General features: G+C 31.5%; 3 protein-coding genes and 1 pseudogene across 3 annotated transcripts; 2 read left to right on the top strand and 2 right to left on the bottom strand.

The window, feature by feature from the left end:
* The first annotated feature begins 554 nt into the window (after nucleotides 1–554).
* ATVPS33 (Sec1/munc18-like (SM) proteins superfamily) lies at nucleotides 555–6,838 on the top strand. Its single transcript, XM_012979311.2, has 22 exons — nucleotides 555–1,035; nucleotides 1,122–1,161; nucleotides 1,269–1,349; nucleotides 1,662–1,856; nucleotides 1,948–2,058; nucleotides 2,144–2,209; nucleotides 2,357–2,464; nucleotides 2,578–2,622; nucleotides 2,904–2,960; nucleotides 3,307–3,401; nucleotides 3,522–3,573; nucleotides 3,719–3,775; nucleotides 4,360–4,422; nucleotides 4,506–4,612; nucleotides 4,708–4,830; nucleotides 4,928–5,009; nucleotides 5,107–5,177; nucleotides 5,572–5,652; nucleotides 6,039–6,096; nucleotides 6,198–6,259; nucleotides 6,359–6,455; nucleotides 6,561–6,838. The coding sequence occupies exons 1-22, from the start codon at nucleotides 983–985 to the stop codon at nucleotides 6,648–6,650; spliced, it is 1,794 nt and encodes a 597-aa protein (XP_012834765.1). The 5' UTR covers nucleotides 555–982; the 3' UTR covers nucleotides 6,651–6,838.
* A 568-nt stretch (nucleotides 6,839–7,406) lies between these two features.
* Nucleotides 7,407–8,333, bottom strand: LOC105955402 (SKP1-like protein 11). Its single transcript, XM_012979118.2, has one exon. The coding sequence runs from the start codon at nucleotides 8,203–8,205 to the stop codon at nucleotides 7,702–7,704; it is 504 nt and encodes a 167-aa protein (XP_012834572.2). The 5' UTR covers nucleotides 8,206–8,333; the 3' UTR covers nucleotides 7,407–7,701.
* Nucleotides 8,334–14,265: 5,932 nt separating this feature from the next.
* Nucleotides 14,266–15,975, bottom strand: LOC105961202 (uncharacterized; annotated as a pseudogene).
* A 5,687-nt stretch (nucleotides 15,976–21,662) lies between these two features.
* LOC105955561 (amino acid transporter AVT1C) lies at nucleotides 21,663–25,516 on the top strand. Its single transcript, XM_012979309.2, has 13 exons — nucleotides 21,663–21,796; nucleotides 21,978–22,191; nucleotides 22,343–22,668; nucleotides 22,754–22,968; nucleotides 23,079–23,102; nucleotides 23,187–23,367; nucleotides 23,463–23,682; nucleotides 23,802–23,937; nucleotides 24,212–24,231; nucleotides 24,539–24,684; nucleotides 24,807–24,850; nucleotides 24,948–25,010; nucleotides 25,283–25,516. Exons 2-13 carry the CDS (start codon nucleotides 22,004–22,006, stop codon nucleotides 25,376–25,378), a joined length of 1,659 nt encoding a protein of 552 aa, XP_012834763.2. The 5' UTR covers nucleotides 21,663–21,796; nucleotides 21,978–22,003; the 3' UTR covers nucleotides 25,379–25,516.
* The last annotated feature ends 10 nt before the right edge of the window (nucleotides 25,517–25,526 follow it).

The following is a 25,526-nucleotide window of genomic DNA, read 5'->3' on the forward strand; positions in this document are numbered from 1 at the left end:
GTGTGGATCGGATCCAAAAGGAAAACGAATCGAAAATTGACATATATGAATGTCCTTAGAGTGGATCGAACTTGGACAGATTCGGATGGATCTATTACATTTTTAACACGATTATGTGGTTTAGTATTTCTATTTACGAAGTTGAATATCTCGATTTATATGGTTTAATATCACGATTTTTGTGGTTAAATATGTCAACTTATATGGTTCAATTCATTATACACTGCACTTTCATACTTGTTCATATTCACGCTCACAAACATATACACATACTCCAACACACTTTTACGCACATAGATGCACATACGCACACCTTTAACACATACATTCGCACATACTTTTGACACACACATATACACAAAATCACACACTCACTCCAATACACTTTTCACACACCATATACACACACATACATACTTTTGACACACAATACACATCCACCAAATAACTACATGACTGCGACTTCGTTTCGATGCCAACTAAGAATATTATCCGAAAACCCCTATTTCCTTAGATATTTTTATATATTCCCATTAATAATTCTTGTAATGATTAAACAATTATTTATTTTGCATTTCTAACCGGATAAGATGTTCCACATAAATTCAAATTGAGCTTAAAAATGAAAAAAAATATCAAGATTTACCTCTAATCTTCATGATTTAAAAGTAAATAATACTCTTCACAAATTAATGTGGGCTTGGGCCAATTAAATTTAATTAAACCCAAACAGGCCTCAATTTAATAAATAATTTGGGTTTGAACTTTCCAATTTTTTTTCTTGATTTTTATTTTCCTGAAAATCGATGATGATTTGAATCCATCTTCGCACAAATTTCAGCGCTGCTCTAATTCTTGCTGATATTGATCGGAGAATAATTCGCACAAATTACAGTGCTGGAGATCTAGTCAATTAATGGGTCCAGTCTGCTAATTCTAGAGAGAGAGAGAGAGAGAGAGATTAAGGAGGAAGTTAGAAACGATGTCTCAGATTCCCAATTTAGAGAACGCGCCGATCAATCTCACTGCTATTCGGTAAGCATTTTGATTCTATTCAATGATTTTGCAGCCAATTTTAATTTTTAATTAGTGATTTGGTTTTTGTTGCTGTTGAATTTCAGAACACGAGCTCAAAAGGAGCTGGAAACTATCCTTAAAAATGTGAGTTTGCTTCGATTCAGAGTCAATTTTAACATTTCGCAATGGGTTTAATTTTAGTGTACACGTTCGAATTCATTGATTTTTTTTTATTTTTTTTTAAATTATAGGTTCGAGGAGAAAAGTGTTTGGTTATTGATCCAAAGCTTAGTGGATCGCTCTCACTTCTTCTCCAAAGCTCAGAACTCAAGGTATTTTGTGTCCTTGTGGTTATTGATTTTTTGCCCCATAAATTTTAGGAACTATTTAAGAAGTTGTGGCATAATCATTCTGGAAATTTGTTATCGCAATTTACGATTGGAGGATCATATTGATTACCACGTAATTTTGAGGTCCCGTTTTTTTCCCCCCTGCTTTATGTAGGCATGTTTTAGTTTTATCTAGTCAGACTAAACGTAAAAGGAAAAACACGGAATGAAGCCTCGAAATATGCTTTTCTTGATATTTGAATGATAAAATAGCCGCGAAGGAAAATTTAAAGTGACGATGCTTCTTATGATCAGAAACATGGTGCTGAACTGCGACACCTAACGGCTGAGCCAATTCAAACCGAACGCACCAAAGTGGTCTACCTCGTGCGAGCTCAGCTTGACTTGATGAAATTTATTAGCTCGCACATTCAAAACGATACTTCAAAAGGGCTTCAGAAAGAATACTATCTTTACTTTGTTCCACGCCGAGTTGTTGCATGTGAGAAGGTAAGCAACATGGTTTCTGAAATTTGACCGTAAGAAAATGTTTGACAACAACACCACAACCTCAATATATTTTGTTTCGGTTTGTCTATAGATACTTGAGGAGGAAAAAGTACATGAGCTGTTGACCATTGGCGAGTTTCCCTTATACATGATTCCATTGGATGAGGATGTATTTTCATTTGAACTCGACCTTTCTCAGAAAGTATGTTATTTTATTTATTATGTTGAAAATGACCAATAAGTCGATTTTTTTTTAATGTCTAATGTTGGGAGTATGTGCCTGAAAGGAATATTTAGTGGATGGAGATGCAACCTCACTCTGGCATATTGCAAAAACCATTCACAATATGGAGGTATAGTTGATAAATATTCACTTTATTAGTTTCTAGTATTCTACCATGTTTAGTGAGAAAATTTATGTATATGGATACCGATTGGTTTTCTTTTTCCTCTTTTTCTGTTACTCTATTTGAGGATTCTATGTTGAATGTGATATGCAGTTTTCTTTTGGAGCAATACCAAATGTTAGGGCCAAAGGGAAAGGAGCTACGCGTGTTGCTGATATTTTGAATCGCATGCAAGCTGAAGAACCTGTTAATACTTCAGATGTAATCATTCTTCACTCATAGGCATATGATTATTTATTTATTTTTGCATTTCTCGGTGTCCATATGATATAGTCAAATGCTGATTCTTTTTCTTTTTTTTTTCTAAATTATAGGTGGGCGTTCCAGAAATAAATACTCTTATACTTCTAGATAGAGAGGTATACTTTAGCTCCTTTTTCTTAGTTTTATTTTATGACCTACTTACAGAGTCACAATTGTGAGTATTATGTCATGTTCCTTTGATTCTATGGTGTTAAGGATTATTTTTGATGTTTTAGTAGAATAGCCATTGATTTACGTTTTATACAATGAAGAAGTGAACTCTTACAAGAAGATTTACTACTATGTTTTAGAAGAATGACCGTTCATTTTTGTACCACTTAATTGCTCTTGCTCATTTTTTAACGTTGCTTGTTAAATTTGTTATTTTCTTTTGCAGGTGGACATGGTCACTCCGATGTGTACTCAGTTGACATACGAGGGATTGCTAGACGAGGTAAAACTACAAATATAGATAATTATGACCATGTTTCTACAGGCACAATCCCTAAGAGCTCCGTTTTCAAGAAGCCTTATTCTAATGAGAAGTCATTCCGTGCTGACCATCAGTATCTTCCATTTTGAAAACTATTTTCTTTCCAATTTTATTTTGAGGGGTTATTCTGAAAAAATGTTAATTGCTTTTAAATCTACACGAACTAAGCATTCACAACATTCAAGTTAAATGGATAATGGCGTGCAGCCACGAGCTTCTGTACCAATTCATATCATAATAAAAGTTTTGTTTCCGTAATTTCCTTTCTGAATTTGTTTATAAGCTATCTCTAATAGGTTTGATGCAGCTTCTTGGTATCAGTAATGGCGCTGTGGAGCTTGATGCATCCATTATGGGAGCTCAGCAAGAAGGCAAGAAGATGAAGGTTCCCCTCAATTCTAGGTAAGTGATCTTTCTTGCTTCAGTCATATTTTAATGCTAATATTATGTCAAGATTTAAAGTGATCTTTAAATTGATTCAATCATATTTAAATGCTAACCACCGTGTTGTCTTTACTGTAGTGACAAATTATTCAAGGAGATACGGGATATGAATTTTGAAGTTGTTGTTCAGGTTGATCCATTCGTGATTTTAGTTTAGATAATTAGATTCATATGTTTCATATCTCGCATGGAGTCGTCAAATTTTTGTTCCGGCAGTTCTTGTCTATTACTTTTGAAGCTCTGTTTCTTTAATTGCTATTAACAGTATGTTTCAGGTTCTTCGTCAAAAAGCGACTTCCATGAAGCAAGACTACACTGATATTTCGACTACTGTAAGTTGTCAATCGATAGATGTTTGAGCTTGTCCTTTGTCTCTGTTGCAATTAAATTGTCATTCTCCATCCTTGATTGGATATCAGATAATAAATTGACGAAGCTAAAATTCTGAATTTACATTTATCTTAATGTGAAGCTGATTTTATATTCTGAGCTTGGCTTGAAATATGTTTGTGTTGTTCGTCAAATTAAAGGTCTTCAAGTTGTGAGTCCATCAAGTGATACTGTTTCTCTTCTCTTTGGTTTTTTTAAGTCCGGGTCAGCCACTTTAGTGTACAAATATACATAGACTTCTTCTTTATAAGGTTAAGATAACTATTGAAAAACATGTTATTCATCTTTATGCTTTAATCGTTGTGTCGTGAATTCTTTCTTCAGTAGAGTAGTAAGTGCTCTGATCGGGGATGGATCTTCTATATGTGAACATACCATAAGAAAACGAGATTAATGGGATGTGAAATAGATTCTTTAAGAGACTTTGCTCAAATCTAGATATTAACTTTTACTGTATAGAACACTTTTGTTCATCAAATGAATGTTAATATAGTACACGAGTTCTGATTCTGCACCCTCTATACAGACTCAAAGTGTCTCTGAGTTGAAGGACTTTGTGAAGAAGCTTAACTCATTGCCAGAAATGACTGTAAGTATCATGTCAATATTAATGCCTGTGTTCGATATATTGCTGCATGTTTTAGCTCTAAGCACCTGTCCTTGTCAATGCAGAGGCACATAAATCTTGCTCAGCATTTGTCAACATTTACATCAAAACCTTCGTTTCTTGGGAAACTTGATATGGAACAAACACTCGTTGAGGCTCAGAGCTATGATATGTACGTTATTATCATAAACAACTGATGTGTATGTTATATCAAATTTATGCTGTTTACATGCGACGAAACCAGAATAATGTTGTGTATGAGTGCAGATGCTTTGACTTCATTGAAGAAATGATTCATAAGCAGGAGCCTCTTGTAAATGTCCTACGCCTTCTAATCTTATTTTCAATAACAAACTCGGGACTGCCAAAAAAGAATTTTGACTATTTGAGGCAAGTTGTATATTTGGCTGCTATTTCATTTTGTTCTGAACTTGTAAAGAGTATTGACTCCCTCTCCAAATTATTCGACTTTCACTTTTTGGTTCAGGAGAGAGCTTCTTCATAGCTACGGTTTCGAGCATATTGGTACGCTGAATAACTTGGAAAAGGCGGGGCTGGTTAGGAAACAGGTAAATTATAATTTTTCAAATATGCCCATTGGTCTAATGAAATTGGATCAAACAGAATCTTCATGAAGTCGTTGGTTATTCTATTTGTGCCTTGCAGGATTCAAAAAGCAATTGGCTGACTATAAAACGTACTTTGCAGCTTGTGGTAGAAGACACTGACACAACTAAGTATGTTTTGATATTGACTGCAACTTATGAACACCTTTAAAATATTTTTTTTGAACATAAAGATAAGTGACTACAGCTAAATCATATAATCAATATTGTTTTCGTACGACCTTTGTTCATGTAGTATCTCGTTGAAGGCTCAATGGTTTAGTTTGCTAGGCTTAGCCTCAATTACTGCCAAGTTGATCTCATTACTGTCAGTAGACGGGCATCAAATTTTTTATAACCTGAAAATGGAATTGGACCCATGAAATTGAAACTGGGCTTAATTGCATCGGCGTCCGTTTTTTTTTTTGGGTTAATTACTTCTTTTAACATTTTAACCATAAACGCAGCATTGTGTTATTTTTTCTTTGACCTGCTCTTTCTTACCAGTAATCTCTTTCTTTGTCAGTCCAAATGATATTTCCTATGTCTTCTCCGGATATGCACCTCTCAGCATTCGACTCGTACAGCATGCAATAAGATCGGGATGGTGAGATTATTTACAGAATTTGTCCCCTTTTTATATTTTATAATTCTGATTCACGGAAAAAAGAAAAGAAAATGAATCAGGTTCCTGTTAAATATGCGGACTCTGGCCTATATCTCATTAGTTTGTACTAGTTGTTTATAAGACTGGACGGAAAAAATAAAAGGCAGACTATATTTTTGCAGCGATTACAGTATTGTAAATGGCAAGTTGGTCGACACTTCTGCCGAGTCAATGATGATATTTTTTTGTTTTGTTTATCAAAAGGATATATCAAATCTAGTAATTTGAATGACGATTTTTGTTGCATATGACGACATCCATGAACACAGAAGATAATATTATACTTCAATTATATTTTTGTTTATGTCCTAAATAATTCCCTACAGGCGGGGCCTTGAAGAAATACTGAGGCTACTACCTGGGCCACACTCCGAATCCAAGAAAGTCGGTTATTTTTTACAGTCTCTCTTTTCTATCCCCTTCTTCATTTTTTCATTAATCTCCGAATAAGCGACTTAATTAGCCATAATTATATGTTTATCCAGGGTGGATTTTCAAGCATCCCGTCGTACGATACGTTGCCAGGATCTCTGAACAGTTTGGACAAGTATTATTCCTTTTCTTAATTAGAGATAAAAATCTTGAAAAGATGACTACTACGATTTGTACGATGATGATTTCTTTCTCAATATTGCGTATTTCGCAGATTAGCAGCAGATGGAAGGCGTGATTTAGTCCTTGTGGTTTTCATTGGTGGAGTAACTTTTGCTGAGATATCCGCACTTCGTTTCCTCAGTTCTCAGGTACTTATTTAATTAATATTCCATCACGAAATACATCAAATTTTCATCGTTTTTTTCCTTCTTCGTCATCTCATTTTTTGGGCAAACCGTTGTATTCTTCTGCAGGAGGGAATGGCGTATGACATAATTGTAGGAACAACAAATATTATCAACGGCCATAGCTTAACCGAAACCTTTGTGGAAAAGTCTCTTTAACTATTAACGATTATCGATTTTGACTCGGTAATAGATAATTTCTGTGTGTGTGTGTGTGTGTGTGTGTGTGTGTGTGTGTGTTCTCAGAATCTTCATTAATCCTTAATATTCAGCAACGAGTTGTGAATTATGAATTATGATGTCTTTGTTTCAATTCTAATAAAGTATTCAGTTTTTTATTGGGAAAATTCTATTTACAAGCTTAGAGCAACTCCAATGGAGGAATTAAATGGGGAATTAAATGGAATAACTTCTATTTTGATGGTTCAAAACATAAATTTTCATCTCCAATGGGGGAATTAAATTGGTAGTTATTTTGATATTCAACTTCACGAGATGGAAAAATGCATCCTGGAAAAAGAGGTATCAAAACATTAACTACCCAACAAACCAATTAAAAATTGACACGTGTCAATATTAAATATATTTATGCTTATATTTAAAATTAGATGATTCATTTAATGCTTGCGGTTGTAGTAAATGAGTACCAAAATAATAAAACGAGTATCAAATTAATATTTGATGATCGATTTTGATACTTTACCATTGGAGTTGCTCTTATATTGTATATATTTAAATTCTTATAACTTGCTATTGCATACATATTTATCGTTATAAAAGTCGAAAAACTAATTAAATCACAAAAATACGAAATTTACACAAAAAAAAAGAGAGGCAAAAACGAGTTAAATCTTAATTCTAATAGATCTCCGAAACGAATCTACATATTTGTATTGCTGAAAAGTAATATTCTAATAAAATCGAAAAAATCTAATTAAACCGGGAAAATACGAAAAATTAGGAAGAAAATTACGAAGAAAATGGCAAAAACGAGTTAAACCCTAATTCTAATAGATCTCGTAGTCGCAACTACGAACCCATGCATAAAAAAAGAACCCATGCATAAAAAAAGGGGGAAAAAGCAACGTCTGTATATATTGTTCAAAACGAAAAACTAAAAATTTAATATGAATCAATTAACAACTAAAAAAATAAAATCTACTGATAACCAATCTTGAAATCAATCTTTAAAAAGAAATATGTATGGAACTCAATTATCGTCGTCGGATTCGACACCTTCGAAAGTCCACTTGTGCTCCTCCTTTACGGCGGCTTCCTCCTCCGGCGTATAATCGTTTTCGATGCCGAATTTTCTCCTCACCCAGCCAACGGGTTTCTTCTCCATAACTTGTGCAATTTTCTCAGAGACGGCATCCATTAAACAACTCATGTGGAGATAGTTCGCCGCCAAAACCATGGCGGCGAGGGTTTCAAAATCCATGTCGGAGAGGAACTTATCCCTGTAACTCTTCTTCTCCTCGTCGGCGTCGGCGCCGACGCCTGGAATGGCGGAGATTCCGTTCATGTACGTGATGACCGACGCTAGGGTTTTGCCGTCCACGTTGACGAGAGGGATTACGCCGCCCGCGCAGCCGTCCTCCACCATGTTGCGGATTGTCACCGACAGTATGGCGGCGGATTCCGCCACTGAGAATAGCTCGTCGTCGTTGCTTTTCAGTGTTAGTGTTGTGGGGGTTCCGGTTTCTGCTGCCATTGATTAAGAATTTTTTTTCCTGAAGAAAAGAAAAAATAACGAAAGTTGGTGGAGAATAAACCCTAGAGAGAGAAAGTTAGAGAGAGAAAGTTAGAGAGAGAAAGATGAGATGAAGAATGATGCGGGGGTTGTGTGATGTATATATAGGGGTGGTGATTGTTAATTAGTATTCTATTAAGATTAGGAATGTTTGTAATTTTCCTAATACGTAAGGACTTTTGTAAATATCCAAATTAAATACGTATTAGGAAAATTCCTAATACGTATTGAAAAAGAAAAGGATGACGTTATAATATATCTTAGGGTAAATTACGGTGACCCCCTTGAGGTGATGTCAAATTATGAAAAGACCCCTCGTGTTTGTATAATTATATTCACCTCCTAACTATGTATTTTCTTAAACGTTTACCGCTTACGTTGTCAAATTTACATAGGGGTGTTCATTCGATTGGTAAACCGACCGAACCGAACGAAAATTCGATACATGCCGATTACTGAACTGGTAATTTGGTTCGATATTCAGTTTTTTATTTATATGTATATGTATTTTTATATGAAACATTAGTATTTAAACTAAAATTAATTAAACAAATTAAAATATTTTTAATAACATTTCGATAATTCTGTTAACCGAACAGTACGATACACGGTATGAAAATTTAGCGTATCGAAATTTCGGTACGATTTTATCGAATGAACACCTCTAAATTCACTAACTGGAAGGTTTTTTCGTAAGACACTCACTACATAGTAGGGGGGAGGGGTGGTGGCTTTAATTATGCGAACAAGAAGGGGTTTCATAATTTGACATTACCTCAAGGGTTGACTGTAATTGCCCTATATCTTATTTGTAAAAGAAGGGTTGCTGAAAAAACTCTACGAAACCCGAAGGGCATTTTTTCACGTCCGTTCGAAAGTTATTGTTGCAAATATCTTATTTAATATATTATAATCTTATTTACAAAAGAAGGTTCCTTGAAAAATCATACGAAACCCGAAGGGTATTTTCCCGCCCATCGAAGGTGTCGCAAATATCTTATTTAATATATTTTAATCTTATTTACAAAATAAGGGTTCCAGAAAAAATCCTACCAACGAAACCGAAACCGAATTTTCGCTTGAATTGCAAGCTTTTTAAAAGACGTAAATGGGCCCCAAACTATTCCCTATTCTGAAATTAGCCCCAAATATTTGCCCAACTAGTTTTGCTCGGTACTTTATTAGGTGGACTTGACAGTAACGAGCCCAATGGGCTATTTACAATATGCAATCGACCGAGTGTTCGGTTAAGGTTATAAGCTGTTAAAAAAATTACGACCGTCCACGATGAGTAAAAAGTCTGCGGTGTATGGTGGAGGTACCTTACATCGTTTCGTAAATAAGGACGGTGTTTTCAAGACTATTACGATGCAAAGAAAAACAATTAATTAATTAATTTTCCACCTAAGATTGATTAATTAATTAATTAATTAACAACACAATTTGGTAAAACTTGTGATTTTGTGTGTGTGTGTGTGAGAGAGAAATTCATGCATGCAACCTCTACAAGTCCACTCAAGCACATTATGTTTTCAAGCTAAATAAAAGGCAAATAAAAAAAAACAAAATTCAGGTGAAGAAAATAATTACCCTTTTGCCCATAATATTATAAGTTGGTATTAAGAAAAATGTGATAATTATTTAATATATGTATTATTTGGTGCTTTTGATTAGACTAACCACCTTCCTAGGGGACAAGCCCACCTGGTAAATTAGAGATGATTTGGTCTCTTTCTTGACCACATTCTTAATTTTTTAGACAAAGCTTATGTTTCTTTCATTAGTCTTTTCTATACTTGATTGTTATATTTGTGCCCATATATCTTATCATAACCTTATCCTACAATTGTGGGATAATAAAGACAATCCGAGCTCGAGTCGAGCTTGACCGACTGTTTGGCGAGCTTGAGCTCGAGATCGAACTCTTTAAATATTTGTTTCTGGGATTGAGCTCATAACAACAAAAAATGAGCTCGAATTCAGCTCGCCAAAGAACAAAAGCTCTTGTCAAGTCAACTCAACCCATTTACGCAACTAATTGTGACTGTTAAGAGATGATGAAAACCACCAATATCCTATTAAATTATTATTAGATTAATTAGATTAATCTTTTATTACATAAACAAATACAATAAAATGAGCCACTAATTAAGTAATTATAGTCAAACCAAAGAAGTAAAACTTTATCATACTTGGGTGGGACCCACAAGTTTCACCAGGTGAGGAACTTTTAATTCATGGTACGACGTCGTCGCTCTTTCCTAAGGATTCTCGTGGTCGGCTGATGCTACTCCACGTCATTCTGTCCTCCTCTTGATTTTTTATTTAAAAAATATATATATATTAATTATTTTAAACAATTAATAAGCTCTTACGTTTCATAAGTTGATTTTAGAGCTGATAAGCTCTTACTTTCATAATTAAAATATTTTTACTCGTTATAAAATCTTAAACAGAAAGATGGTGTAAATATATCAGTTTTTTAATAACATTTAGTTGTCCAATTGTGTTCCCGCATAATTAGCTATGTTGAACTCATGCAAACTATATACTATTTATATAATCAATTATGCAAATATATTAAAGTATATAAAATTGCAATTAAAGATTCCATCAAGGCATAATTATTAATTAGGTTAATATCTAACTAATCACTAATGATATGTGTACTAATAAAAATGCAATATAATAATATATTTTGAGATCTATACAAAACAAAACTATGCATATTCTGCAAGAAAAATTAAGACCTAACTAATTTGTAGATTTATAAGTAATTAATTAGATTAATTAAATAAATAATAATAATAATAAAACTAACTAACTCATAATTAATAATAATTAATCAGGAATCGTTGCAATTATCTTGCCAGCAAAGCAACATGACGACGCAGCGGCGGAGGATGTAAAACCTAGCTCTTTGCTCCTTCACCAGACGGCCGCATCTCCGCCGGAATGATCTCATCGAGTACTCATCTCCGACGTGTTTTGTACAGAAGCTGCTCTTATCTTCTTCTTTCATGGCGGCGGCGGCGGCGGCGGACGGTGGTGGGATTAGTGAAGTGGTGGTGGTGTAGTGGTGGAGGGGTGTGATTATTTATTAAATTTGGGGGTGTGAAGATTTTTTTTTTTGCAGTTATATATATATATATATATGACTAGTTGACTAGGTATTCAAGATCCCTTTTCGTAATTAATTAAGTAGATACAAACAAAATAAAATAAAATAAAATTTGTTTATAAAATTATTTTCTTTTCTTTTTTCATAAAATAAAAGAAAATAAAGAAAGAAAAAGAAAGATTAGACGCCTATGGTTGAACAGAGTTGTAGGGGATTTTGATTTGACGTGTTACAAAAATAATTTAACGTAAAATGTGTTTGATTTATTTATTTATTTTTATTTATTTATTATTACTATATTATTATTATTTATTATTATTTTCGGAACCAGTGGTTTCATAATTGAATGAATGTTTGGCCATGTTTAGTAAAACAAATTGAGTTTTTAATTTTATTATAAATTGTTTTTATTCTTCAAAATATTTATATTGCTTTGATATATATATTTTAAGAATACATTTGAATTATTAAAATATCATACCAATTGCAAATTAATTCTTTATATATATATATATATATATATATATAAAATAAAATAGAAGTTAATTAAGTTGGGCCAAACAAGGTCGATAAAACTTATCTCTAGTCAAATCAGCACGGGTTGTATGTTTTTATTCATGTGTACATTTTAGTGAGTGGCGCGTGAGATTGGATCTACCGACTACTATCGAATTTATTTTTAGGTAAATTTTAAAAAAAATATTTGATTATTTTTTGAAAATAAGGTAATTAATTGATTGGGGTCAATTGGGTAAAGTTGGGCCAAAACGTATGGGCTATGATTGATTTATTGGGCCGTAGGCAGAATGCTTATCAAAGACATGGAATCTTCTAGAAGTTTGTCGGAAGAAGGTTCATTAGTGCCTAGCTCGTTAAACGATGCCTCTGTGATATGCGGTTATCGAGCTCGATAGCTCATCCAAACATGCAACAGATAATAGATGGGGTTGGTAGCGAGCTGAACAAGAGTCGTTAGAAGCAGAAGACTCGGAGATACTCTTTTTAAATAGATAAGAAAAACATGTAAATTAAGAGGAGTAATTGAGCAGTCAATGTAATCAGACGAATTCGGAGATATTTCGATTTGATAATCGATATAAAAAGTTTGTGCGATGAAATTTTGATTTACAGAAAAATTGGTATTGTTTTACAGTATTTGTAGAAGTCGATTGATAAAAGCCGATTAATAGAAGTCAAGCAAATAATCAATCGATAATTCGACCTAACTCGACCCATTAAAAGCCATATGTCCAAGTAGGGATATAACAACATTCCAAACATTGAGTAGAAAAACAACTCATGGAGAAGGAAAAATGAAAAATAAAATAAAAAAAATATTAAATGACACTAGAGCATCGATAAATAATACTCGATAGATTAATAACTTCGTTTAAATAATAAAAAAAATCAGTCTCAACTCGGTGACAAGTGACAACGTACTAAATTATAAATTTGAAAAAAAAAACCAAATTAGGACTCAAATTCTTATATTTATTAAATATATTATACTATTTTTTTTTATTGTTTAATTAAATGGGAGTCTTCTAAATAGTCAACCTTTAGTATTATTTAAATATTTGGTAGACTCGATCATCGGAAAAGGTTAGGTGAAACTTTGATTTGGTCTCCTGGCAAGATGTCAGCATGTATGACTTGGCTACTGCTTCCACGTGGACAAATGATTGGTCTAAAACTAAGTAGTTAATTGTTTATTTGAATATATATATATTCACTAGCAAATAGTATACACACCAATTATTATTATTATTATTATTATTATTATTATTATTATTATTATTATTATTATTATTATTATTATTATTATTATTATTATTATTATTATTATTATTATTATTATTATTATTATTATTATTATTATTATTATTATTATTATTATTATTATTATTATTATTATTATTATTATTATTATTATTATTATTATTATTATTATTATTATTATTATTATTATTATTATTATTATTATTATTATTATTATTATTATTATTATTATTATTATTATTATTATTATTATTATTATTATTATTATTATTATTATTATTATTATTATTATTATTATTATTATTATTATTATTATTATTATTATTATTATTATTATTTATTATTATTATTATTATTATTATTATTATTATTATTATTATAATTATTATTATTATTATTATTATTATTATTATTATTATTATTATTATTATTATTATTATTATTATTATTATTATTATTATTATTATTATTAATTATTATTATTATTATTATTATTATTATTATTATTATTATTTATTATTATTATTATTATTATTATTATTATTATTATTATTATTATTATTATTATTATTATTATTATTATTATTATTATTATTATTATTATTATTATTATTATTATTATTATTATTATTATTATTATTATTATTATTATTATTATTATTATTATTATTAATAACTAGTAACTGGACCCGTGCGATGCACGGGATTGAACAAACAAACATAACAATCATTAAAAAAACAGAAATAAAAATGTATTGAATATTTAAATGAAAAATCTAATAAAAACTATATATTGAATATTTTACTGGAAAATCTAATAAAACTATATCCACCAAAGAATTAATCCGACCACCAACAGAGTAGTTGTTTTCAACTCTTGAGCAGATGTCACCTGCACCGTAGGACAAAATGAAAGAAAAAAGAATTTTTTTATTAATTGAAAATAAATGTTACAAATCTCATTTATAAAACTTTGAAGACAAAAAATCCATATATAAATTTAACCAAATATATAAATAACTTACTTAGTTCAAATTTTGGAGAACTTCTTTATAAACGACGTTTGTAGTAGTATTTGAGGTGTTCCCCTCGTTGTTACAAATAAGTATCTTCAAGCCTCTTCAACTCGTAACTCTTGAGATAGCAACATATAATTGTCCATGTGAAAACACTGGTTTATGAAGATATATACCCACGTGTTGAAGAGATTGGCCTTGACTTTTATTTACCGTCATTGCAAACGAAAGAGTGATAGGAAATTGTCGACGCTTGAATTTAAAAGGAATCATGTTATCGGATGGCGTTAGAGTCAATCGTGGAATAAACACCTTATGACCAATGTTGGTTCCTGATATAATTTTCGCTTCCAAGACTCGATTTCCTAATCTTGTGATGACAGTCGGGTGCCATTGCACAAACCTGAAGATTGGTCTATATTTCTCAACAACATGACCGGAACACCTTCTCTTAGTTTTAATTCGTGATTTGGAAGACCAGAAGAATTAACGGTATTCAAAAACTCGGGCGTATGAATATCACCAGGTCTGTCAATGCTTCCGTTTGCTGAACATGTACTATCAAAACTGAGATATGTCTTCATTTCCTTAGGAACCAAAGATAGCATGTAATCGTTTACCACGTCAACAATCTCATTTGTCGGAGCCAGTATGGCCCTGTGTTGCAAATAACTGATATCATCTATATTCTCTAAAAATGATGGGTATGTCTCATTTACAATTGAAGCAAGTGGATCAGCTGACTCTTTTATGAGTAAGTCATCAGGGATTTCAATGCTGACCACCCCGTCATTGGGATCACCTATGGTGCCATCCCCAATACTTAATATTTCGGGAACTGATTTCTATTTGGAATAGAATTTCCTTATCAATCAAAGCATTAATTTCTGCAGGACATCCGTAATTATGGTTTCCCTGCAAAAAAATAAAATGGTTATTAGCATAATGTGGATTTAAATGTACATAACTTATTACATCAACAATACCTTGTTTGATGCACCACCTAGGAGTTCTAAAGCACTTTTTCCAATTAATTGCATGACAATACGATCAAACATTACGAATGAAGTCGATCCAGTACTATCAATGGCGCTCACTTGAACTCTGAACCTGTACAAAAATATATATTTTATATACAAATTTCGAATACCAAGAGGAATGATGGTTTTCGTAAAATATTACCAAATCAAATACCTTGGTACAGCAGGAACAAACCCGACACACTCTTCGCACCAATATTTATTTGAGACAGGTTCGACCTTCCTCACACAATTTTTACATGAAGCATACCACCAATTAGCTGCCGACTCGATTTCCAGAATTTTCGCCAGTACGGATCCAACGCATACCTACAATATATATACAACAATCGATTCTTAAGCATTATACTTGTTTAATTAAAAATATATCAGATATATGTTCGACAAATCAACGTACCTTTGTACTCTCAACGCACTCATCTATGGTCATTCTATCTGCCTGGAAGGGATCGTACGATCGAGGCAAAGAAAGTTGGGACGATAATTGACTAACTGATGGGACATAGACTTCTTCGCTCAATGCAAGCCTGTAAAATTTACAGGTATTAAAATATATAACGAATGATTATACTCAAGGTTATATATATATATATATATATATATATATATATATATATATATATATATATATATATATATATATATATATATATATATATATATATATTAAAAGTTGAATGATCAAATGTTAGTACATATACATGTAGTCTAAAACTTCTTTCAAATTCGGTTCGATCAGTAGTTGTGATCCATGTCGAACATTTGACAAACTCATGCTTCCTAAGTATGATTTTAGGTGAAATAATATACAAAAATATGCATCAATATTTTAACAAATTCCTAAATATGCATCAATATTAGGGTATGTAAATATTAACACGCACCACAATAAGTTTTAGCCCTGAAACACTGAAGTATTGACCACAGTAGGTCCATTTTGGTCAGCATTCGTTACATATGCATCAATTTGTTCAGCAAATGCTTCCCATAAAGTACATTTAATTGTATTTTCCTGTAATGTAAAATAAATTACTAAAAATATTATAAGAATAAATTCATATAAAAATTGTCAAAAAAAAATATAATGTTTAAATTACTCTAAATCTTGCAGAATAACATCCAAAAGTTTGCTTTTCTCTCCTTTTGTAGTGATCTCCTTTATATGCCCCTTCTCTACCACATGGTCAATTACATCTGTACAAATAAATAAATTAAATCAAATGTACCAGAGTTATATACTAAATCAAATTGCAACATTATTTTGATTACTGAGGATTTCTACATAACCCTTGTGATACAGACGACACAAATATATTAGTGATTAACGGTAAGACAGAACAAACATTTACCAAACTAAGTTATATGAAACAATTGCGTACCAAATAGTAAATATTCATCAACATCCTTCTTTATTGTGTCGAAAGAAACGAACTTGAAGTTGGTTGTCGGAATATATTCGGCTACTAAATTAGTAACTACAGTCATTCCGACAAAATTGAGCTTAAATCTGTACGTAGATACTCTAAATGGTAAATTTGAATCACCCACCAAGAAATTTTGAAACATACAAGTTTCGCCTTCTTTCACCAATTCCTTAAATTTCATAATGAGATTCTTTTTTATGGTAGCATGAATACGCATACCCTGTTACAAAATCAATAAAAATAGTTAGCTCCTAAATATTGGGAATATAAAACAAAAATAAAAATAAATAAATAGAAAAGAATCCGGAAAAATAAAAACATCACATTCTCATCCAAAAAAACCATTTCAATGCTACCCGTTTCTATTTTTCTCCACCTATCTGGCACTAACCATAGACGAATTACCCGTACAATTATCTTCCAATTAATAGTGCTTGTATCAATTTCATGAAGCAATGAAACCTGTGTAGTTGAATTTCGTGGAGCCATAACTGCTTCAATGAATAAAAATCCTTCAATCTTTCAATGAAACAAAAATCAGGATATTTAAGATTTGGGTGAAATTGGGCAAACGAACTGAGACCGAAGCAAGTGAAAACAGATTAAATAACAGGTACCAAAGCAAGGGAACATTAAAAAGAATATGGTTTTTTTTACCTGAGGTGTTGGAGCAGCAAATACAGGGAGAGATGGAGAGAGATACAGAGAGAAATATACTTATAAAGAGTGCTTATAAAGAGTTTGTGGGGAAAACCCCACGGGTCTTCTAAGATATACATATATATTAGATTATTGTTCCCGATAAGTCTTTGGGGAAGCGTGTGATAAAAAAATAGAAGAACCGTGTCATTGAAAAGGTGTGGAATTATGCCAATATTTAGGAGATTAGTTGAAGGAATAGTAGAAATTAATATTTAATTACGTGTTTAAATATCAAATTATATGAAATTTAATAAAATATGAAAAAATAGTATTAGAAAATTAATTTAGACTTATGCCAATATTTAGGAGATTAGTTAAATGATTAGCGTGTTTAAATATCAGATTATATGAAATTTAATAAAATATGAAAATATAGTATTAGAAAATTAATTTAGAATTATGCCAATATTTAGGAGATTAGTTAAAGGATTGGTAGAAACTAATATTTAATCAGGTGTTTAAATATTAGATTATATGAAATTTAATAAAATATGAAAAAATAGTATTAGAAAACTAATTTAGAGACTTGTGCTATTTAACTACGTGTTTAATTATTAGATTATAGGGAAAATTAATTTAGAATTATGCCAATATTTAGGAGATTAGTTAAAGAATTAGTAGAAATTAATATTTAATTACGTGTTTAATTATTAGATTATACGAAATTTAATAATATGAAAAAAATTGGATTAGAAAATTAAATATTTAGGAGATTAGTTAAATGATTAGTAGAAATTAATATTTAATTATGTGTTTAATTATTAGATTATAGGGAAAATTAATTTAGAATTATGCCAATATTTAGGAGATTAGTTATAGAATTAGTAGAAATTAATATTTAATTAGGTGTTTAATTATTAGATTATACGAAATTTAATAATATGAAAAAAAAATGGATTAGAAAATTAAATTTAATTTCATTATAAGATATCCTCCAAATGAGCGGGAAAAATTGACCTTAGGGTTTTCTAGGGTTTCTCCAGGAACCTTTCTTTTGTTAATAAGATAATAATAAATGCAATCAAATTTTAATTAGAATGTATTAAAAAGATGATTTTGTAATCACAAGCAATCTTCAATAATATTTAATTATATATATATTTGTCACATCACAAAAATACCCTAACATAAATAAAGACATTATTAATAACACATTTAAATCTTTCAAACTTTACAAAGTTATATCATCATTTATTATACAATTATCAAGTTGTATATATATCAATTTCTATAATAACAATTCGAAAAAATCCCAAAAAATACAAAAATAAAAAATCAACATAAACATAATTAACAACCCCATTAAATGACACAATATATATAATATATATAAAACCTTACAAATTATATATATACCAATTTTACCATCAAAATCACCGATTATATAATCATGGCTTCTTCACTTGATGATCGTTTGACGAAGAACACAATGTTGAACCGAGTGGTTCGTCGTTTATATATCGACTCGGAGCAGAAGAATGCCTTCTCCCTTTAGGCAAACAACCATCGAATTGTTTACCTCCAAAACCATGTTTTTCCTTTGTAATCTTCGGTTTGAATGTCGTGTAATCTTCCGTTTTTGCCCCTAGGGTTCTTGAGGCAGAAGCAGCTCCCATGGATAGAAATAGGAGGGCAAATATGAGAATAACAATGAACAATATTGGAGTGCTACTACTAGACATTTTAATGGCTGTTTTTATTTTGTTCTGCATGGATATATGTATATATAGTTTTATATATATGTGTGTATGTGTGTATGTGTGTGTATATATATATACAGGTGAGATTTATTAAAGAAAATAAAATTGAACAATTTTGAATTGCTTTAAATAAACTCGTGAGGGGCTTGCAAAAAAGTGAATGTATATTACCAGCTCATGACCTAGTTTTCCAGCACTATATTAGTTGTATTATTTCCGTTGACTTTGTACCGATATATATTGACTTTAATTCGACGACAATTATATATACATATATATCTGGATAATTAATATTGATAGGTAAATTAATTTTGCTTTAATTTGAAATGTACTTATTTGGATTTCCAGTTTTATTTTTATATGTTTCAATATTAATCTAAGAAAATTGTCAAGGGTTGCTAATAATATATTTCAGGTGATTAATGTCATTTTCTTTTATTTTATTGCATGCTTAATTATTTATTTATTTATTTATTCAAATTCCAAAATGTGGAGAAAAAAAATATGGATGTGAAGGCAAATTACATGTGATGTGATTTAGTACTCTACCTGGATTCACAAGAACAAGTTGTATACACATCCATTATTATTGGAAAATAGAAATTATTAATTGTTTATATTTATATATGTATACACACACACACAAAATTTTGTGTGAATTTAGTGGGATCATACTATTGTTTAATTAATTTTATTTGAATTTTTTTATCGAATTTCAAATAAATAGTTTGAGTTCGATTGAATTATGTTAGTAATAGAGACACGTGTAAACGAACTTTTAATGTTGGTGTCAAGTCGAGATAAAAGCAAACTAATTAAGTAATTATATGCTACGTATATTCGATATAATATACTAATTTTTAGGTTATTAAACTAATTTACTAAATTTATTATTTTTGAAACTTCTGTATTCAACAACAAAATAAAAGTAACATATATAACTCAAGGTATGAAATTAATATTGAGTCCAAATGTAAATCCAATTATTCTTTCTTGAATTTGTATGTAAATCAAATATTAGCACCTTCCCAACAAATGCCATTTCGACACGTGGGATGATCTCATTTGTCCACGTGGAAGTAGTAGCTGAACCAAATATTGGCCAGGTGGCACATGCTGAAATCCTGCCACGAGACCCAATCAAAGATTCACCTGCAAAGATCTCAATTTGCAACCCCTTTTAGCTAAGAAGTAAATTTTGACATAGCTACTATCTGCTTTTTAATTTGCTCATTATTTAATTTTGATTTATTTTATGATTTTTTTTTAAATTTTCTTTTCATTTATTTTTGGTTAAATTACAACCACCTCCCTGAGGTAAAGTATAATTACAAAACAATCCCTTATTTTTTAGAAATTACATCCGGCCTCCTGTAGTTTGTAAATTTCTCTATTCCACCCCAAAAAAAGGGTGTTAATGTAAGAAATCTACAAATTGCAGGGGTGAATGAAATTATAGAAAAATGAGAAGTTCTTTTGTAATTTATGGTCTAGTGGGCCAAAATTATGATACGAGGCCCATGCCCAAAATTGTTATGCTCAAGTCCATAATTGTTTAACTATTCAAGAAAAGCCCAATTCTAAGGAGGCACAACTCATAAGTTTAATTTGATTCAATCATGCCCCCAATCACTATTAAATTAATTTTTACTATAAACCGCTTAATCATCATTAGATATACACATAGACTTTATTTATCTTATTAATTCGTTTTCAAGATTTCCTCTATAAAAAAAACCCCTCATTTTTTCATAATTACATCTAACCCCTGCAATTTGTAGCTTTTCTTGAATTAACATCATTTTGTAGGGGAGGATGTAAGAAATACACAAACTTCAGGGGACTGAATGTAATTTTTCAAAAATAAGGGTTTTTTTTCTTCTAATTACACTTTCTCTCATGGAGGTGATTGTAATTTATCCTAAATCAGATGATTAAATCATAACACGTGTTTGTGACGCGCATGCAACAACTCAGTCATACGATCGATGGGTGTTTGTTAAATAGTTCGAAAGATAATTCAAGGTGATCACGTGATCCGACATTCGTACAACATTTTTATTTACATAAGGTAGCATTAAATTGTACTTAAATTTAGTTTGTTAGTGTAATCGAGCTTGAACGGATTTTATAAAATCCGTCGAACATAAATTTAACTTAAATTAAATAACTTGATCTTTTTATTTACTCGTTGTTACGTTTTTACCAATCGGAGTTTTCGAACTTGAGTCGAGATTTTGTCGCGGCCCGTACTTACGGCCGCCAAATTAAATAATTAAATTAATAATTAAACACTCGAAAGAAGAACTTAAATAGTAAAAATGGAGTTTGTATTTTTTTGGTAAGTAGATTGAGAATATAGATAAGACAGAGGGTAAATGCAGATTGATGAGGTGGCCCTAGGTTGGAGTCTATTCATTCATCCTCATAATTAATTACAATTCTTTTTCTTTTTTTTTTCTCTTTCCAATTTTATGACGTCATAATTGCAGCTACATTCCTCTCTGTCCGAATCTTTCAAATTTCTATCCAAGTTCTTTTCTCTGATTCTCTTATATACATACATACATTTTTTCTCAAATTTCTAAAACAAGCTCTCTCTCTCTCTCTCTCTCTCTCTCTCTCTCTCTCTCTCTCTCTCTCTCTCTCTCTCTCTCTCTCTCTCTCACACACACACACACACACACTGTGTGGACTGCATGTCTCAAAGAATCTGAAAATTCGGGCCTGAAATTCTCTTTGAAGAAAAGTTGAAAGAATTTCTTTGGAGGTAAAAGAAAGTTGACCATGTCAACGCCTATTTTTTGTGTATATATATATATATATCCACCATTGTAGCCGCATTTTCATAAACTATTTACAGATCCATTTATAAACTACAGATCTATTAATATATTTATACATTAAACGTATATAAACAAAAGTTGATGTCTGAATTTTTATTTTTGAAGCATATATCGAAAGACGAAAGATTACGATGAAGAATTCGGTGTCCGAACAAAGTTTCTACATCGAAAGCGAGGAAGACGATGAAGAGAAGCTATACGACAAAGATGAAAATGGAAATAATTCCGATTCTTCGTATTATTCCGAAGACGATAAAGACGACGAAAATCGCCAGCAAAGCAAAGCCGGTGTCAACCCCTCTTGGCCTCAAAGTTATAGGTATATATATATATATATATATATCGAGGTTCTATTGTATATCTTATGTATAAGATCTTAATTAACGCACCGTGATTTAGTTATGCTAATAGCATGCATTATTAATAATCGATCGAGTCGTGAAACACGTGTTTTTGATTTAATTACGCAGGCAATCGATCGATCTATACGGTAGCGTACCGTCTCCGAGCATCAACTTTCTGGGCCCGCCGTCACTATCGCAACTAAGCAGCTCGTTTCTTTCGTCAACCCTAATAAGAAGACACACACCGGAAATATTACCTTCTCTAAGTAAGCCTTTTATAATACCCGAGCCTGAAAAACCGAAAGAAAAAGGAAGCTCCCGTTATCAGTTAATATCTCCCACACTCTCTAGAAAATCGAGTTTGAGAAAAGCCGTTCTCGATAAACGAGCCTCGGTTGCAAATGAAATCTCGACAACTCGTCAGAGCACGTTTGGACAGGCTGTAATAAACGGTTTGTTAATTTTTTCTTTTTCTAATTATGATATTTTTATGAAATGACTTGTGAGTAAAAAAATAAATTATTTTTTTGGTTGAAGGGATGAATGTTTTGTGTGGAGTTGGAATTCTTTCGACTCCGTATGCTGTAAGAGAAGGAGGTTGGTTTGGGCTTTTGGTTTTGTTGATATTCGCGGTGCTTTCATTTTACACCGGGATTTTGTTAAGGCGCTGTTTGGATAGTCAACCTGGTCTTGAAACTTATCCGGATATTGGACAAGCTGCCTTCGGTACAACGGGGCGTATATGTATATCCGTAAGTCTTCGTTATATTTCGTGTTTTAGCATACTTTCTTGATTTTTTAGTATGTATTGAAATCACTGACATTTTTTTTTTCTTTGCATGTTGTATATTGCTGATTGCAGATTATTTTGTACGTCGAGTTATACGTAAGTACATGCCGGAATTACTTATTATCTCGAACTCGGGAATCGTCAAATAGTGAATTTTTTATTTTTATTTTTAAATTGCAGGCTTGTTGTGTGGAATATATTATTTTGGAGGGCGATAACTTAGCGTCACTATTTCCGAACGCGCATTTAAACCTAGGAGTAATCGAGCTCGATTCTCACCATCTTTTCGCATTGATAATCACAATCGCTGTTCTTCCTACCGTTTGGTTACGTGACTTGAGCGTTCTTAGCTACATCTCCGGTCAGAAACCGCCCCTTACTCCTACTTTAATACTTCTGCCATGTCAGCATTTTCTTGATTTTGAACTTTCGTCTTAATTTTTTTTTCTCCGGCAGCGGGAGGAGTTATTGCGTCGATTTTGGTTGTGGCGTGTTTGTTTTGGATCGGTTTAGTGGACGAAGTTGGAATTCATAGTAAAGGGACGACGTTAAATCTTTCGACTTTACCCGTGGCTATTGGTCTTTACGGTTTTTGCTATTCGGGGCATGCCGTTTTTCCGAATATATATTCTTCCATGGAAGAACCTAGCCAATACCCTTCTGTCTTACTGGCAAGGTAAAAAACAATAAATAAAAAAAAAAATTAAAAAAATCCTAGTACAGATGCTAATGAAGTTAATATTCGACGTATTATACTCGATATAATATATAATTCTTACGTATTTATTTTTGCAGCTTTGGTATTTGCACGGTGATGTATGCGAGTGCAGCTACAATGGGATATACGATGTTTGGAGAATCGACACAATCGCAGTTCACGCTTAACATGCCTCAGAATTTAGTTGCATCTAAGATTGCTGTCTGGACTACGGTAAGTTCGATTTTTTTTTATATTTACCAAATTTGCCCTTGATGAGTTAATTTGGAGAGAGGGGTAAGAATATCTATATGAGATTCAAAGAGAGGATCATGATGTGTGTTAATGCTGAGATGATTTGTTAGAAGGGTAGTTTCGGGTTCTTTCTTTCTTTTCGAAACGACGACTTTTTAATGTATTTCTTAATCTATATGCGTAAATTTTTAATATATTCGATGATAATTACGAAATATTTCGATAATCTTGAGTAATTTTCTTTTTTTTGCAGGTTGTCAATCCATTTACAAAATATCCTTTTATATGATTTAATTTCTAATTGCATTTTAAACTCAATTTTCTATGTTGCTTTAAATATTTGAAGCTTTTTATTTTTTAAAGAAAATATTTCAAAAAATCCCAAAGTATATGATTTACGCAAATTTCAAAATTTTAAATTTCCGAAACTTTTGGAATTAGAAGTCGTTTTTCACTTCAGAAAAAAAAAACTCCCAAGAGTAATTTCAATCTGATTCATCCGATTTATTTGCCTTTCGTCGATTTTCGTAAACGCAAACAAAAAAATGAAAAAAACTGCTTCGTCCTTAATTACTAATACGTATGCATTAACCATATCTCCCGTTGCAATGAGTCTCGAAGAATTAATACCGTCAAGACACGCAAAATCACGAACATATTCAATCCTCATAAGGACAGCTTTGGTCATTTCTACATTAGTAGTTGGTCTCAGCATCCCCTTCTTCGGTAATTTCCTCGTATATTTTCATTCTAAATTAGGGTTTCATCTTTATCGAAAGAATTTCTTCGTTATTTTCTCTTCTTTCTTGATCTCGTCATTTTATATATATAATTTATGTTGCATGCAGGTCTTGTGAGTGCACTGATAGGTTCTTTACTCACAATGCTCGTTGTAAGTTCTCGATTTTTTACGTCGTAAAAATAGTGCTCGTTTTTTTCACGCAATTATTACATATTTTGGCTCGTTTAACGTTTTTTTTAATGGGCAGACCTTAATTCTTCCATGTGCTTGCTACTTGAGCATCCTAGGGGAAAAACTAAATTCATTGCAGGTAATATAATTAATGTTCGTTCCCGTAATTTTTTTAAATCCGAAAATGCACGTTTTATTAGTGGCAAATTCTTCGTAAATAGTTGATAGAAATATTTCTTCAATAAAATAAATTACAAAAATATGAGAAAATATTTCTTCAAAAAATATACTTGCCTATTTTTTCGGAAACTACCATTTTCCGTGTTTGTTTTCGCCATTTAACTTAGAATTTCATGATATAGTTTCTCAAATTTCTCATTTTTGTTTTTTGTTTTTTTGTTTTTAATACAGAGAGCGATGTGTGTATTTGTGATTGGAGTAGGCGTTGCAGCGTCTGGACTCGGAACCTTCTCAGCACTTTCGAAAATCATCGAGCGCTTGCGCTGATTTTTTTTTTTCCAGTTCTTTTCGAGTCTTTTTCTTCTTCGTCTCAAATTACGGGTCCGAGAGTTACTATTAAAGGGAAAGTTTTCGATGACTATATTTACATGAGACCTTTTTATTTATCAGAGTTTTTCATTACAAGACTGTTTGA

This window comes from Erythranthe guttata, chromosome 6 (assembly GCF_056151865.1).
Source record: "Erythranthe guttata isolate IM_541 chromosome 6, IM_541, whole genome shotgun sequence".
NCBI lineage: Eukaryota > Viridiplantae > Streptophyta > Magnoliopsida > Lamiales > Phrymaceae > Erythranthe > Erythranthe guttata.